Source organism: Panthera onca, chromosome D4 (genome assembly GCF_046562875.1).
Source record: "Panthera onca isolate mPanOnc1 chromosome D4, mPanOnc1 haplotype 2, whole genome shotgun sequence".
Lineage (NCBI taxonomy): Eukaryota > Metazoa > Chordata > Mammalia > Carnivora > Felidae > Panthera > Panthera onca.
The window spans coordinates 58,894,187-58,910,723 of NC_138351.1; the positions used below are offsets into that span (position 1 = coordinate 58,894,187).

Here is a 16,537-nt window from a genome sequence, read left to right on the forward strand (position 1 = left end):
CTATTGTATTTCTGTCCATTTATCCCTTCATGTCTGTTAGTATTTGCTTTATACATTTAGGTGCTTCTGTTTTAGATGCACAAATAGTTCAATTGTTATATCCTTTTGTTGGGATTGACCTCTTTACGTAGTGTATCTTCTTACATTCCTTCTGGGGTGCACATGCCCCACCTTTGAAGACCACCATTCAGGGAGAATGGATGGTTGACTCTATATATTCTTTTTTTTTTTTTTTTTTTTAAGTTTAAGAGAGGGGGGAGGGGCAGAGAGACAGGGAGAGACAGAAAATCCTAAGCAGGTTCTGCACTGTCCATGTGGAGCCTGATGTGGGGCTTGAACTCACGAACCATGAGATCATGACCTGAGCTGAAATCAAGAGTTGGATGCTTAATCGACTAAGCCACCCAGGCACCCCGACCCTGTATATTCTTTAGTAGACCCTCAATTAATGTAATCCCTCTCAGCCAAGTTATTGAGTGTGTCAGTAAATTAGGGATTATTGTCCCTGGAAATTTCCTGAAGTTATGGCTATGCTAAGGGCAAAAGTGACTGTCAGTATAACCAGGGCTAGGATTGACATTCTTTTGTGAACATGGAGTCTTCTAAGGATACTTGGATTCATGATAATGACTGTTTGGGAATTTCAGTAAGACATTATGCCATAAAGGATCACTACAATGATTTTATCCAGGAAAAGGTTTGAATTCTCACCTTGGCTGTACAAAGTCTTAATAAAGATATCTGACTTTGAAAAGTCTAATTTCTATATACTCCATAGATAATACACCTAGTAAAACAAAATGAGGTACTGTATGGATTTACCAACTATAAACTTTAATTTTAGAATAATTATATCTCTTCTTTATAGTGATGAGTATACAGGCTGTAATCTTTGATTTGCAATGTTAAAACGATGTAATCCACATGTAAGGACATTACTTGGCAGGAGGGCATGCATTCAGCTCTTCCAAGTAATATCCAGCCATTAGGGGCAAGTTAAACAGAAGAGGTAGGTGGGCCAAGGATTGAGGGGGGGATATATTGTTGTCTTATCCTATTGGAAAATACTGGTTGATCTGTCAGGAAATTTTTCCTACGGACCCTGACTCAAGTAAGTAGCATGATGCAAAATCCTTACAGATATGTGAATAGCTGGGAATCTGTGTTGCAGCTTAACTTACTCCTTTCTAGGGGGCTAAAGGCAAGGAAAGGTTGGTTGAAACTTCAATCAGTCTTTTTGGCCAGGTGATATAAAGTAGAGGATGGCAAACTATGCTACAAGCCAAGTCTGGCCCACCACCTGTTTGTTTAAATAAAATTTTTATTGGAACATAGCCATACCTGTTTGTTTATGTCATCTGTGGCTGCTTTTGCACAACAGTGGTGGAGTTGAGTAGCTGTGACAGAGATTGTATGGCTCAGAAAACCAAAAATATTTACTATCTGTCCCTTTTCAGAAAAAGTTGGCTGACTCCTGGCTTAGTTGTAGTGACCTGTAGCAGAATGATCTTTCCCAGAGCCTGCCTGGTCTTTTCCTAGAAAATTGGTCTGAAATACCCAGGCTTGTAGCTTATCAAGAGCTGACATTTAGTTATTTTTTTTTATAGTGAGACATTTAGTTAATTGTTTTTATAGTGAAAAACAAAGCATCTATGGTAAAATGCTAAAACAGTACTAAGAAGTATATAGTTAAACCCCAAAACATTCTGCTCACCTAGCCCTCTGTTTTCTTCCACAGAGACAACTAGTTAGAAATTTCTTCTATACATTTATAAGAATTATTTGTATTTATGCAAATCTTTATATATCTGTATATATCCTTTGGGATTATATAATCTGCACAGTGTATGGATCTTGCCCCCTCCTCCTCTTTAATTTTAATACTTTACTTTGAAGATTGTTTCATATTGGTACTTAGCAGCATGTGTAGGTTTTCATTGTTTGTTTAATGGCTGCATAGTATTTATTGTGAAATTTCCTTTATTCTAAGTTTGTGGACGTCATTTAAAAAGTTTTTTAATTACACAAGTAGTGTGTGAAAACATTCTCCGTATAAAGAACTAAAACATCACTGGTAACTGAAGTTCTCTTGGCCTCTCACATAGGTAATTACAGTTAACACTTTGGTTCTTCCAGATGTTTTATTTCTATTTGTAGTCATTTATATTTTTTTCTTAACGTAAATTGTATCATACTGATATTATTTTATATCTTTCTTTACTCAATATCGTATGTGCCATTGTACATATAATATGAACTCATTTTTACAAATAGTTTAACCATTTTCTTGTTGAACATTTTAGGTTATTTTCTAATTTTTTCACTAATATAAGTGATGCTCAGTGAGCATCCTTGTGCATATCTTCTTGCATATACGTACTGAGTAGTAGAATTGCTGGATCCTAGGGTATGACATTTGAAAACTTAACCGATATTGTCAAATTGTGCTCCAGCCTTTTTTTCCCCACATTACACTTCCACCAGCAGTGGTTGAGAGTAGCTGTTTCCCCATGCTGTCTTTAACATTATTATTTATAAAAATTTTGGATATTTATAAAACTTTTGGATCTTGGTCAGTTGAATGGGTGAAAATGGCATTTGATTTTTTAAAATTTATGCCATCTGATGTTTTATTCATGGCTTTAGTAATTAGAGTTTGAACAGAGTTCCCATATATTCCTCACCCAGTTTTCCTATTATTAACATCTTACATTACTATGGTACTTTGTTACAACTAAGGAACCAATGGTAGAATATGACTATTCACTAAACTGTTTACATTATTTCTGTTTCACTAGTTTTTCCCTATGTCCTTTTTCTGTTCTAGGATTCTTTCAGAATATCATATTATATTTAGTTATCATATCTTCTTAGCCCTCTCTGATCTGTGATAGTTTCTAGGGATCTTTTATTTTTAAATAAATAATGACTTATTTATTTTAAAACAAGTAATTTGTTGTCCTAAGACTTCTTACTCAATAGTCTATCACTTTCCTATTGATTTGAAAGGATAGTTTTATTATATATTGAATTTCTACATTTACTATTTTTCATGGTTTTTAATTTTCTGTCTATTTTTGTCTGATACATAAATTATTTTAGTTGCTGTATCTTTATAATACCATTTCTTTAATGTCTTGTAGAATTAGCCTTTCCTTATTCTATTTTTCCTTGGTGTATTGTTTGTGCCACTTTGCATGTTTCTTAAATATCTCTAATCCAAATTGTCGATTAAAAACCTGAATAGAATAAGTGTTTTGAGAATTGGGTTTTGGTCTGTATAAGGTACACTTAACCTAGGTTTTGTGGTCTTATCCACAATGATAAACTGACTATTAATGCCTTACTGAAATTGAACTTTATTATGATGTTCCTCATTTACCAACTTAACTCTAAACTTGGCTTTTTTTTTTAAACCTGTCTGGACCTAAGTGTCCATACTGTTTATTTGCCTTTGCTTGCTGCTCTTTCAAGTTCACATTTATGTGGCAGCCGTGGCATCGGTACCCTTGATTATTAATATATTATTTCACTGCTACAAGGTGAATGTATCAACACGTAATAATCTTCAGTGTTCTTTACATTTATTTATTTGTTTGTTTATTTTAATCCTTTGGGAGGGTAATTTGATATTTTTGGTAAATCAAATATTTCTTCTGTGGAATAAATATGGTATAAAATGTCTAATTCTTGTTCCGTAGAGATTTAACCTTCCTAATTAATATTATTTACTAATGCTGTATATTCTTTGTTTCCCCTACTCTGAATTTCATCTTTTAGTTTTTCATGTATTTGCAAGTTGAAAATTGATTCAAATTAGGACTTTTATGCATTATTGTGGAATTTAATTTCACACATTATAGATTTTGAAATTTATTGTAATCTTGGCTCAGAACTATTGTTCCGAGGCGCGGTGTAATACAGTCTGCTGGTTGAATCTAATTAAGGTGTCGTATCACTCGCATGCAGTATGTATCTTTGTCTAGAATGTTCTAAAATTCCTCAGTTGGGAATAACACTTCCTTCGGTTCTTGGTCGATAGAAAACCCCAGCAATATTTGATATACTATATGTAACTATTTAAGAAGCAGACTTTGTTTATCTTTTGCATTTTTTGATTATTTTAACCAAAATGCTCAGTTGCGGTTTCTAGCATGATTACCGACAGATTGGGCATTAATCTTATTAATGTCACCTATATTCATTTACCATCACTGTGTTCAAAGACAAGCATGACCATACTCCAGTTTGGGGTACACAAATATTATAGAAGTATAAATAATTTAGTAAATGAAAGTTGAATAGCTTGCAAGTAAAATTGCTTTCTAACAAGTATAATTTATAATTTTAAAGAAAATGAGCACATTATCTTTTTATGAGATTATATTTTACAATTATTGAGTTGACTATATACTGTAATTATGTGTTGGAGAGATGGCCTGCTTTCTTACAACCATGTGAAAACGAGCAATTTCAAGCTGTCTAGAATTCCCAGGATTATCTTGCTTGGCCCACAGGGTTTTTTCCCCCTTCTTTCTTGGTTTCTGTCTCTGTTACCCATTTCTTGCTCTCATTTGCAAGGTAATCGTCCCTTAAATAAACAGGAATTCTCTAAAGACTGAGCAGAAACCAGGGTTAAGTTGCACAGCCCTGGCCGACAGGGCCTTTTGTGGACATGTTCTTCTCCAGCAGAATTGCTTGTCTCGAGGTCTTTTCTATTTGCTCTTTGCGTATGCTTCCAATATTTAAATAAGGAGCCTTTTCTCCCTGTTTACGTCTAGGCTTCCTTAGACTTTCCAGCACAGTACAATAGAATAAGTATTGTATGTCTCTCCTAGTCCCATCTCCACCCCTTTTTACAGTGTTTTCAACTTAGGCACTATTGACATTTTGGACTACATGATTCTTTGCTGTGGGGGCTGTCGTATGCATTGCAAGAAGTTTAGCAGTGTCCCTGCCCTTTACTCACTAGATGCCAGTAGTAACTCCCAAGTCATGACAGTAAGAAATGTCTCCAGTTGCTAAGAGAGTAGATCTTAAAAGTTTTCATCATAAGAAAAACACTAAGCAAACAAAACTAGTAACTATGTGTGGTGATGGGTATGAACTAAACTTATTGTGGTAATCATTTCATAATATATACATATATCAAATCATTATGTGGCACACATAAAAAAGTCTCCACACAGTGCTAGATGTCTCCTAGCAGTGGGGAACAAAATCGCACCAGCTGAGAACCAGTGCCTTATGATATTGAACAAATGCTTGAATTCCCTGGCTGAGACTTAGATTCTTCATCTGTGTTATGTGGTTAATAATCCTTGCTTACTGCACAGGTTAAAATACAATAAAAATGTATTTTAAAGGATCATGTACAAATAAGAGGTTGGGTTAGGCCTGGCAGCAGAACTCGGCTCTGAATTCCGTTTCTGTCATATCCCAGTGCAGAGAATGAAGCTAAGAATGTCAGGTCTTGGTGATGGGTCACAGGCCTCATGACTTCCAGTAGATGGTACTCTGCAGAGCTCTTCTGTCCAAACAGGGAAAGTGGGTGGGTACACTTCAGGAAGTTAAAAGGAGCAGTGCTTGACTAGATGATGTATGTGTTCCTTCCCAGGCTGTCTGGTGGCAGCTGCAGTGGGGCAGGGCTCCATTGGGAGGACATGTGGCATTCCTCAGAATGACTCTAGCCTTTTCCACGATACTGAGTATTTAGCACTCTGGCGTGCATGGTGTTTGGCCAGCCTACCCATCTCTGGTCCATTACTATTTTGGGCATCCCTATCTCCTTCCTATATATTTCAGGTTCAACAAACATTTATTGTGTCTAATGTGCAAGGCATTGTGTTGAGTGCTTTCACATATTCTCTTTTACTCCTTTTATAATCCTATAGGTGGAATTACTTGTTTCACAGGTAGTAACAACAGTAGTGGTAATACTAGTATTAGTAATAGAGGCAGCAGTAGTAGAAACTAACATACATGGAGTTCTTACTGTATGCCTGGCACTGTGCTCAGTGCTTTTCTGTATTAAAGCACTGAATCCTAGCAACATTTTTTTGTGTGGGCACTATTATTTTGCTTCTTTTTACAGGTGTGGAAACCAAGGCACAGTGAAATTCAAAGGCTCATCCACACGGCTAGTAAGAGGTAGATTTTGGATTCGAATCTAGGCAAATTGTCTCCAGAGCCTATTTTCTTAGGAAACAATGTCAGAGAGATTAAGTAACTTGTACAAGTTCATGGAACTACTATGAAGTAGGCTGGGATTCACATGATGACTCCGGTCCATCGCCGTTTCCAGCGTGCCAAGCACCACACTTATCATTCACCTGTTCTTGCCTCTTTCTGGGTAGGATAGCTTCTCTGGTGCTAACTTATAGCACAATAAGAGGATCTATTAGAAGTTAGGTCATGAATTCAAGATGGGATGATAAAAGGGGTGATAACAAGAGGCAGAGAGGAACTTGGAATCAGCCTGGTGGAGCTTTTCTTATTCAGTACTTTGGTCTGGAAGGTACTTTCTGAATTTAAAGTCATAACATTTCTTTTATTTTGATAGATCTGGTGATGGGCCTATTATCTGTGTTGGAGCAGACCAGAAAGGGCCAGAACCTAGAACCAGACTTATCCCCGGGGTGGGCAGGTGCTGGTGGGAGAGAAGTATGTGAGGAGTTAAACCCTTATAGATGGTGTATTAGTTTCCTAGGGTTGTTGTAACAAAGCACTGCAAGGTAGTGCCTTAAAGTAACAAAAATTTATTCTCTCACAGTTCTGGAGGCTAGAAGTACAAATCAAGGTGTCGATAGGGCCATGTTCTCTTTGAAGGTTCCAGGGGAGAATCCTTCTTGGCCTCTTTCTAGCTTCTGGTGTTTTCTGGCAATCTTTGGAAGTCCTTGAATTGTAGACGCATCACTCTAGTCTCTGCCTCTGTCTTCACACGGCCTACTTCCTTGTGTGTTTGTGTCTTTGTGTCCAGATTTTCCTCTTTATAAGGACACCAGTCATACTGAATTTAGGGTCTACTCCTACCCAGTATGACCTCATATTAATTTAATTACATCTGCAAAAGACTCTATTTTAAAATAAAAATGCATTCACAGGTTCTGAGTGGACATGTGTTTTGAGGAGCAACATTTAACCCAGTGCAGATGGTATCCAGGGAATAAGCAGCAAAAGGCTCCACAATCAGCTTGAGGGGAGACCCACCAGAGTACATGGGGGTTCTGACCAGTGAGTGAAGCATGACAGAGAATATCTAGGAACAGGTTGTGATCAGAGATTCAGCTAGGTCAAAACCATTTATTTGATCAGTGTAAGCAGATAGGAGAAGCTTTACCCTAGGCCGGTCTCTACTTTCTTTAGGACAATGGCAAGAGCAAGCCAAACTGTTTGAGAGAACAGGCAAATGATCAGGTTGTTAAGAAAGAGAACAAGTTAAGACACCCAGGATTTGAATCATGAGAGGCCTTGGTCTCAGGAATAAGGAAAAGCTCAGGCATGAGGGTGGGACCAACTAGGTCAGGGCCAGTCCCTCAGCAATTGATTTACTGCTCAGTCCTAGAGAGTTGGCAGAAGCAGCTAAAAATCCCCACTTCCTAGGGATGGGCCTGGAGGCCAGGCGGCATGGAGCAAGGAGTGAATGAAAGTCTTTATCAATGTAATTTGGAAACAGATTGTCAGTTTTCAACACTGGCTAGTGTTAAGGTGCCCTAGTAAGGTGGAAGTAATAGTGGGCTCTCTGGATGATACTGAGTGCTGGACAAAGGATCTTGAAAAACTTAATGATATTAAATGTCATTTGTAAAATGAAAGAAAGCTCTTATCCTTCCTGGGAAACACTTTGTAAGGTTAGCCTCTCTGCTCTCATCAGAGTAGCTGAGTCAGAGACTGAGTTGTTTTGACATTGACACCTTTTCTTTTTTTAAAAAAATTTTTCTTAATGTTTGTTTATTTTTGAGAGAGAGAGAGAGAGAGAGAGAGCAAGCACGAGTTGGGGAGGGGCAGAGAGAGAGGGAGACAGAATCTGAGAGGGAGAGCTTCAGCACAGAGCCCGATGCGGGGCTCAAACCCAGGAACCCTGAGCTGATGTTGGATGTCTAACCGACTGAGTCACCCAGGTGCCCCATCGATACCTTTTCTTTTAAAATGTATTGCTTGATAATGCTTCTTTGGAACTTTGATTATTTCTTTAATACAATTAAAATCCAGCCTGCCATGTAGTTCTAGGACTCTGAGCAACCCATATTGTGTCTGTTTCTCCTCTTACCTTGGGGTTGGGCTGATTTCTGTGAGGATTGTGTCCTAGACAGCTTATAAGAACAGAGAACCCCAATGCTTGTGCTAGTCAATGGCTTCTCCATCTACCTGCCTCTACTCTTCTAGCCTTATTTAAACACTAGGCTTTATGCACGCACGTGCATGTTCATGTGTGCTTGCCTTTGTCTCCCTGGATGTATATCATGTTTATTTCATTTTTATTTTTTTTTTGAAAGAGAGAGAGGGCATAAGTGAGTGAGGGGCAGAGAGAGAGAGAGAGAGAGAGAGAGAGAGAGAGAGAGAGAAGTGGGGTCCACCTGAAGCGGGCTTGTATTCACCTGAACTGGGGATCAAACTCACCCGATGTGGGACTTGAGCTCATGAATCGTGAGATCATGACCTGAGTCGAAGTCAGATGCTTAATGACTAAGGCACCCAGGTGCTCTTGTATATTATATAACTCAGGATCCTTTAAAAAAATTTTTTTTGACATTTATTCATTTTTTGAGAGAGAGAGACAGAGCATGAGCGGGGGTGGGGCAGAGAGAGAGGGAGACACAGAATCCGAAGCAGGCTCCAGGCTCCAAGCTGTCAGCACAGAGCCTGATGTGGGGCTTGAACACACAAACTGTGAGATCATGACCAGAGCTGAAGTCGGTCTCTCAACTGACTGGGCCACTCAGGTGCCCCTCTAACTCAGGATCCTTATTCAGTGCATTTTGTCTTCTGTCATTAGTTTTGGTGACCCTCTGGAATTTGCCAGTAGTCTATGTCCCTTAGTTCCCAAAATTATCATAAGCAATTCTGTGATGAATGTTACTGTTCATATATTTTATATACCAAATTGTTTGCTTAGGATAAATTGCTAGCAGTGAAATTGCTGGATCAAGGATATGCAGTTTTGAATGTTTTTTTAAATGTATTTCACAATTATTCTCCGGGAAAGCTTATATTCTCTAGTTGTATATATAAGCCCTCTTGTTCCTGAACTCTTAGTAATACTAAATGTTTTTCTTAAGTTTGTCAGTTTGATAGATAACAGATGGTACCGTATTCTTGTTTAAACTATTACTTTTTAATTACTTGATTATTTGGACATATTTTCGTGTTTATTGGCCATTTAAAAGTTCTTGTTTTAGGAATTACCTGTGAATAGTTTTTGCTCATTTTCCTTTGGAGTGTGCTTTTCATCCTCTTCCTTCATTTATTAAACAAATATTAATTGAGTACTTTTTCTGTGCCAGGGCCAGGTACTGTTCTTTGTGAGCAGCCCTGATAAGATCTCTGTGATTAAGGAGCTTACATTCTATTGTAGTGAGACAGAAAATAAACAAATATGTAATATGATGAGTGGGGATAAGGACTGAAGGTAAAGTAGGCATGAAAGGGAGGTAGCAAATGATTGTGGGGGATGCTGTGTTATGAAATGGGTCATGGGAGTCCTCACTGACACCACTAGTATATAATAAGTGGAGACCTGAAGATAAAGGCAAAAGCTCTGCTGATTTTGGGGGAAAGCATTATAAGACAGAGGAGACAACCAGTGCAAAGGCCCTGAGGTTGGACTGTGTTTGACATGTGACCATAGTTTGGTGAATGAAGGGGAGAGTTAGGAGGCGAGTCTGAGAGGCAGACTCAGCAGCAAGGAGTTGAATGGATATGGGGATGTAGAGCATGCATGCAGGGCTTTGGAACCAGAGTAAGGTATTTGGATTTTATTCTGAGTGATCTGGGGGAGCACTGAAGAGTTTTGAGTGGTGAAGTGGCATGTTTTAAGAGATGTTTTAAGAGAACATTGGTGGTAGTAAGTGGAGACTAGACTGGGAGGTGGTCAGTAGTGGAATCTGGAAGATCAGTCAGGAGCCTCTTGCAATATGCCAGATGGGAGACACTAGTGGTGTGGTGGAAGTGACAAGTGATTCTGGATAGATTTTCCAACATAGAACCAATGGATTTTGCTGATGGAGATGATGTGAAGTGTGAGAGAAAGAGGAGTTAAAGATGACTCTGGTTTTTGGCCATTTGAGGAGATGGGGGAAATGTGGGCAGAACAGGTTGGCTGGTAAAATCTTAGTGATTTGTAAGAGCTTTTTATGTGATGAAGTTTATTAATATTTAGTCATTTAGGTGGAAAAAGTTTTTTTTCCTCAATTTGTTGTTAGTTAACTTTGTTAGTGCTGTTTTGTTGTACAGAAATGTCAACTGTTAGTCTTTACAGGTTTTGGTTTTGCTGTCATGTTTAGAAAGATTCTAAAATAATCACCTAGTCTTGATCCTCTATGGTTTTGTATTTGCATTCACCCTTTAATCTGGATGGAGTTAATTTTGGTATAAGCTTAATTAAAATCTTAATTTTTTTTTGGCATTTTTAATTTAGGTTTGTTTTATTTAAGTTTAATGTTAATTCCATGCTGTGTTTCAGTAAGAACAATACAGATTCTGTATCTGTGGCTCCAGTCAGATATCCAGTAGTACAAATTAGCTTCAAGTTACACATACTGAACAAAAGAGGTTGAGCGAGCGAAGTAGGGAAGGGGGGGCCCAGGGGGGAGAGGGAAGGAGAAGAAACAAAGAATTGAACACGCATGCAGGCTTTTCCATACCACCTTCAATGCTAACCTGCTTTAGAGGGAGAGTAAAAGCAGGCAAGAATGAGCAGCCACGGATTGTTGAACTGTTACCAGCACCATGCTTTTCAGCAACATTTCAGCAGAGTTTGAAACACTTTTTACAGCAAAACCATTACAACTCTCCGAACAACTTTTAACCACCTCAAGCCAACACCCAATTAATTTTAAACATTGGTATAAAATTCAATTTAAACAATTAGAAAAAGGAAAAATAATACCACAATGCCTCATAGTGTGATTAACCTCTCTCTTAGATGCTCGCGTCACCTAGAAGTCTAATAGCTTTCAAATATCATTTCCATTTCTAATGGTGATCTTGCCCCACCTGGCAGGAGACAATACAGTAATGCTGAAAAAGCCTCTATGCAGTCCTGTTAGTGTCTTAAAGAACCTAAAAGCTGGGACCAGTAAAATCCACAGAAATTCACTCTTGCCTTTAAGAACTTTTGAAAACTGTTTAAAAAAAAAAAAAACAACAAAAAAAAAACCAACAGGGCAGGAACCTAAATTCGGAGACCAAATGTAAAAGTCAGATTTGGTGGTTCTCAGTGACAATGGGGGAATTTCCAATGGGGGTGGGATGGGATGGGAAGGAATGGGGTGGTCAGAGATGGTTTCTCTTGTTGGCTTTTATGTCTCACTGATTTTCATCTTCCACATCCTGCAGCGCTTCTTTATTCTGCTCTTCACCATCACCCTGCATGTCTGAAGTCCATAGTGTCAGATTATCACGTAACAACTGCATGATAAGTATAGAGTCCTTATAGCTTTCTTCACTCAGCGTATCCAGTTCTGCAATTGCATCATCAGAAGCTGCTTTTGCCAACCTGCAGACACGGTCAGGGGAATTAAGAATTTCATAGTAGTGGGGCGCCTGGGTGGCGCAGTCGGTTAAGCGTCCGACTTCAGCCAGGTCACGATCTCGCGGTCCGTGAGTTCGAGCCCCGCGTCGGGCTCTGGGCTGATGGCTCGGAGCCTGGAGCCTGTTTCCGATTCTGTGTCTCCCTCTCTCTCTGCCCCTCCCCCGTTCATGCTCTGTCTCTCTCTGTCCCAAAAATAAATAAAAAAACATTGAAAAAAAAAAAATTAAAAAAAAAAAAAAAAAAAAAAGAATTTCATAGTAGAATACGGAGAAATTGAGAGCAAGACCTAAGCGAATAGGATGCGTTGGTGGAAGTTCTGTCATTGCAGTATCACTAGCAGCTTTATAAGCCACAAGGCTGTTCTCCGCAGCTTCCTTCCTGTCATTTCCTGTGCAATCCTGTGCCAATCCTGGCAAATTCAGCCAGATACCTGTGGTAGTCCCCTTTCATTTTATAATAGAAAACCTTGGACTCGCCAGTGTTAGCTGCTGGAATGAGGTGTTTGTCCAGTACATCCAGAATGTCACAACAGATTAACTTTAGCTCAGTCTCAACCATTTGCCGATATTCCCGAATCATTTTTAGTGTGTCTTCTCCTCCCTTGTTTTCTTCTTTCTGTTAAATGCTGCTGATTATTCTCCAGGAAGCTCTTCCTGGCTCCAATCACATTTTTATATGCAACAGATAGGAGCTTTCTTTCTTCAACTGTCAACTCCACATCCATCCCTGCTACTTTCTTCATCGATTCCACCATTTCATCGTATCGCTCAGCCTGCTCGGCCAGCTTCGCCTGGTACACCAGATCCTCCCAATTATCCGTAGCGGAAGTGGCTCCGGAAGGGTCTGCGTGACGGCTGGAAGCGGATAGTGTCTCCGACTCTCTCAGTCTCTCGCTCCGTGTCTGGGCAGCAAAAATGGCGGCGCCTCCAAATCTTAATTTTTTTCAAATAATTAACCTTTTATTCTAGCATCATTAAACAGTTTGTTCTTTACTAAGAGAAATGATTGTATCATTGCCTCTGAATTGGGAAAGAGGGGTATGTGGCAAGTTGTGTAAAAAGATATTTTATTACATATTAGTGTTTGGCAAGCCCCTTGTCTTATCTTTGGCTGATGACTTGGTGCCTATAATTTCTGATTATCCTAGATTGTAAACATTTGTCTCCTGAGTCTCTTTGATCCCCAAAGAAGGTACTTGGCTTAGAAAACGGCTTGCGTCAGTTTCCCTCATTGCTTGTGAATTCTGTCCTGTGGATGAAATGTGACCTGTTTTTAACCACAGCCTATGACTTGCCACCAAATACTATTTTCTACTACTTAATTTTTTGTCAACTGATAATTGTTCTGAGATTATGAACTAAAATTTGCTCTAGCAATGCAAAAATTGACTACAATGTATACTTGTTGTCCATTTAATCACACTACAGATTCCAAAGCCCTCCACATTTATGTATTCCATACATTCTCTCTGCTCTAGTCCTTCTCTGATATGTGGATAATTTAGAGGGGACGATATTTAGTTTACTGAATTTTCTTCTTTAGGGTCAGAAACATAGTTCCTATGTTGTTAATAATGTTTACCAAATCTTATAGTTGGGTTAAGTCTTTAAGCTTGGAAGTACACCTCCAGCATTTTGTTACTTAGAAATTTATTTCAAGGCTGATTGAACCTAAATCTCTTAACTGTTTCTTTGTTTTTTTGTAGCGAGGGAAATATGAGGTTCCTAAGTGGCTCTCTTCTAGTAGCGTTCTGCTTCTTCAACAGATGCTACAGGTAAACTTGGTTATTTATACTTAAATAATAGAAGTCTACTGCAGTTGTTTGATCCAACTTTAAGATGTCTGTGGTGCTGCTGTATTGGGAAGACAACACCGTTTTCCTATTAGCTTAAAAAAATTCCATTCAGTATATCTACTGCCCTCTACTAGATGTTTTCTTTTCTTTTTATTTATTCTAAAGTTTATTTATTTAAGTAATCTCTATACCCAGTGTGGGGTCCGAACTCTCATGACCCCGAGGTCAAGAGTTGTATGCTCTTCCAACTGAGCCAGCCAGGTGCCCCTTTTTGAAAATGTATTTTTATTATTTTTTTTTAAGTTAGATGTTTTCTTAATTATGTTGCAAATGCATTTTCTTGTAGACCTCTACCATGTCTTTGCTGATGTGGTTTTCCTTCCTTTTTCTTGAGCATTGTCTGTTTTCTCTGACTAACTCGACCACCGTGTTCCATTTTCTTGCTCCCGCTCTTGCACATTAAGTGTATAGTAGATAGGGAATAAATGCTTGAATGAGCTGATACACAGTCAAGTGGACCCTATGACCTAATGCGATGATTCTCAAGCTTTAGCACGTATCAGAATTGCCAGGGGCTCATTAAAACACAGACTGCTAGGTGCCACCCTGAGAGAGTGTCTGATTCAGTAGATCTGGGGTAGGACTAGGAATTTGCCTTTCTAACAAGCTTCCAGATGCTGCTGATGCTGCTGGTCTTGGGACCACACTTTGAGAACCACTGATTTAGGGGAATGGCTTCTGAGGTCTAGGTATCTACCCTGGCAATCAATAGGCATGCCACTAACCTGGTTCTCATCTGTGAAATGGGGATTCTGACACTGGCCTTACTGCTATGTAGTGTTATGAGGGTAAAATGAGATAAATAGGAAACACTTTGAAAATAGGAGTACCTTATTAGTGCAATATTTTTTTCATTATTATGTATTCAGAGTATCTTCCAGTTTTTCCATCTATTAAGCCATCTCCAGTTTTTATTCAAAATTTACTTCAGGCTCACCCACCTTGATTAAGTAGGGCCAGACCACCAAATCTCCATAATGAGATTGAAAACACCTCATCTTTCTTCTGGACTCCAAAAAACTTAATCTTTGTTGATTAATTTTCCTCTCCTCACATTTGAAAATTACAAATGGAAAAGAAAGGTGTGCTTTTCAACTTGTTCTATGTGATTGTAAGCTCATCAGAGGTAGAGATTGCATATTCACTATGAATGCCCTGCATTGTGGCTGCTTGAATATTAAATTGGTGAATATTTCCTGTGAATAGGTTTTCCAGCAAAGACTATTACATCATACAATAGATTGACTGAACTTCATGAATAATGTCCATACCAATGAAGTTCATGTTTGTTAAACATTTATCTTCTAAGCCCGTGTTGGTTGCTATAGTTTTCTTGCCTCTATTGCCTTTTTTAAAGAATTTATTCCAAGGCCATTTTAAGGTCTTTGACAGCGTTTTTGTGATGATAAAGTTTACATCTGTTCTGATGAATTTTGAGTTCTCAGGAGTAAAGGAGTTCTGTGTTCCCTATTTGAAATGTTAACCTCTAGCTACTTCTCAATGGCCACTAGGTGGACCCAAAGAAACGGATTTCTGTGAAAAATCTATTGAGCCATCCCTGGATCATGCATGATTACAACTGTCCTGTTGAGTGGCAAAGCAAGAATTCTGTAAGTAAAATGAAGTCTGGTAGAATTTTTCAAAAAACCTTGTTTGATCTTTCTGTGGATTCAGGAACTACACTGATGTGGTTTAAATATAAAAGAAAATGTAGTTTGTAGACTTGTTCATCAGATTGGTGTTTGTGAAGCTTGTAACCTAATTATATATTTGCCTGTTAATCTCTAGGACAGTGGCTCTTAACTTAGGCCGCACATGAGAATCATTGGGACCTTAAAAAAAAATGTCAGGGCATCTGGGTGGTTCAGTTGGTTGGGTGTCTGACTTCAGCTCATGTCATGATCTCATGATTTGTGAGTTCGAGCCCCGTGTTGGGCTCTGTGCTCACAGCTCGGAGCCTGGAGCCTGCTTCCGATTCTGTGTCTCCCTTCCCTCTGTCCCTCCCCAGCTTGTGCTGTCTCTCTGTCTCTTTCAAAAAAAATAAATAAATATTAGAAAAAAAAAAAATGCCTGTGCCCCATCCCAGAACAATTAGTGGATATTTTTAAAACCTTCCATGTGTTTCTTGCCTGTAGTCAGGATTGTGAACAGTGCTCTGGAAACCAAAGCAAGTTGCCTAACTCTGCCAAATCTATTTATTTGTCTATAAAAAGCAGATTAAACCAGTTCTGTCTACTTCCCAGAGTAGTTATGAGGTTATAGTGGTTCTCAAACTTTTAAGTCGGAGGACTCCTTTATACTCTTAATATTTATTGATTGATTCATTTAAAAGTAACAGTAGCGAACCTATTATATTTTGTCTCAAATTAATATCTTCTGAAAAATAACCTTAAAAAATAAATGTAGCGAAAAGAGTAGCATCTTTGCAAGCTTCTTTGTAGTCTAGCTTGATAGAAGACATTTGGATCTCATCTGCTTCTGTATTCAGTCTGTTTTGATATGTTGTTTTGATTGAAGCATATGAAGAAAAAGCCTCACAGATATGTACTAGGAAAAGAGATAAACACTTTAAAAACTTTTTCAGATAATTAGGGATATTCTGTGATAGTCCATTAAAACTTGACAACTGGTAGTTTCTGAAAGGTTAGTTGATTGTGGAATATGAAAGCACATCAATGAAGCTGTCGTACTCTGTTCCATTCAAATCCATCGGTCTGTCCATTGGATTCCTTCCTCATGTAATATTATGCATTGGTCATTTGGAAACTATTGGTTCACTGAGTTATGCATATCTTCCAGATGTTAACACCTTTCAATCATACACTAGAAAAAAATCATATTCCTTTTTTTAAAGTTTATTGATTTGAGAGAGAGAGAGAAGAGAGCACACGTTCTAGTGGGGGAGGAGCAGAGAGGGGGGGAGAGAGAAT

At 38.5% G+C, this 16,537-nt stretch overlaps 1 protein-coding gene and 1 pseudogene across 4 annotated transcripts in view; one reads left to right on the plus strand and one right to left on the minus strand.

Annotated features, from left to right (window-relative positions):
• The window catches only part of MELK (maternal embryonic leucine zipper kinase), a 98,610-nt gene that overhangs the window by 31,653 nt on the left and 50,420 nt on the right, over positions 1-16,537 (plus strand). For all 4 annotated transcript variants that reach the window (XM_060609309.3, XM_060609308.3, XM_060609305.3 and 1 more), the window contains exons 9-10: positions 13,458-13,526; positions 15,119-15,217. In XM_060609309.3, the coding sequence (XP_060465292.1) occupies positions 13,458-13,526; positions 15,119-15,217 (168 nt within the window). The remainder of the gene's footprint in view (positions 1-13,457; positions 13,527-15,118; positions 15,218-16,537) is intronic.
• On the minus strand, positions 10,625-13,306 carry LOC132663761 (14-3-3 protein epsilon pseudogene; annotated as a pseudogene).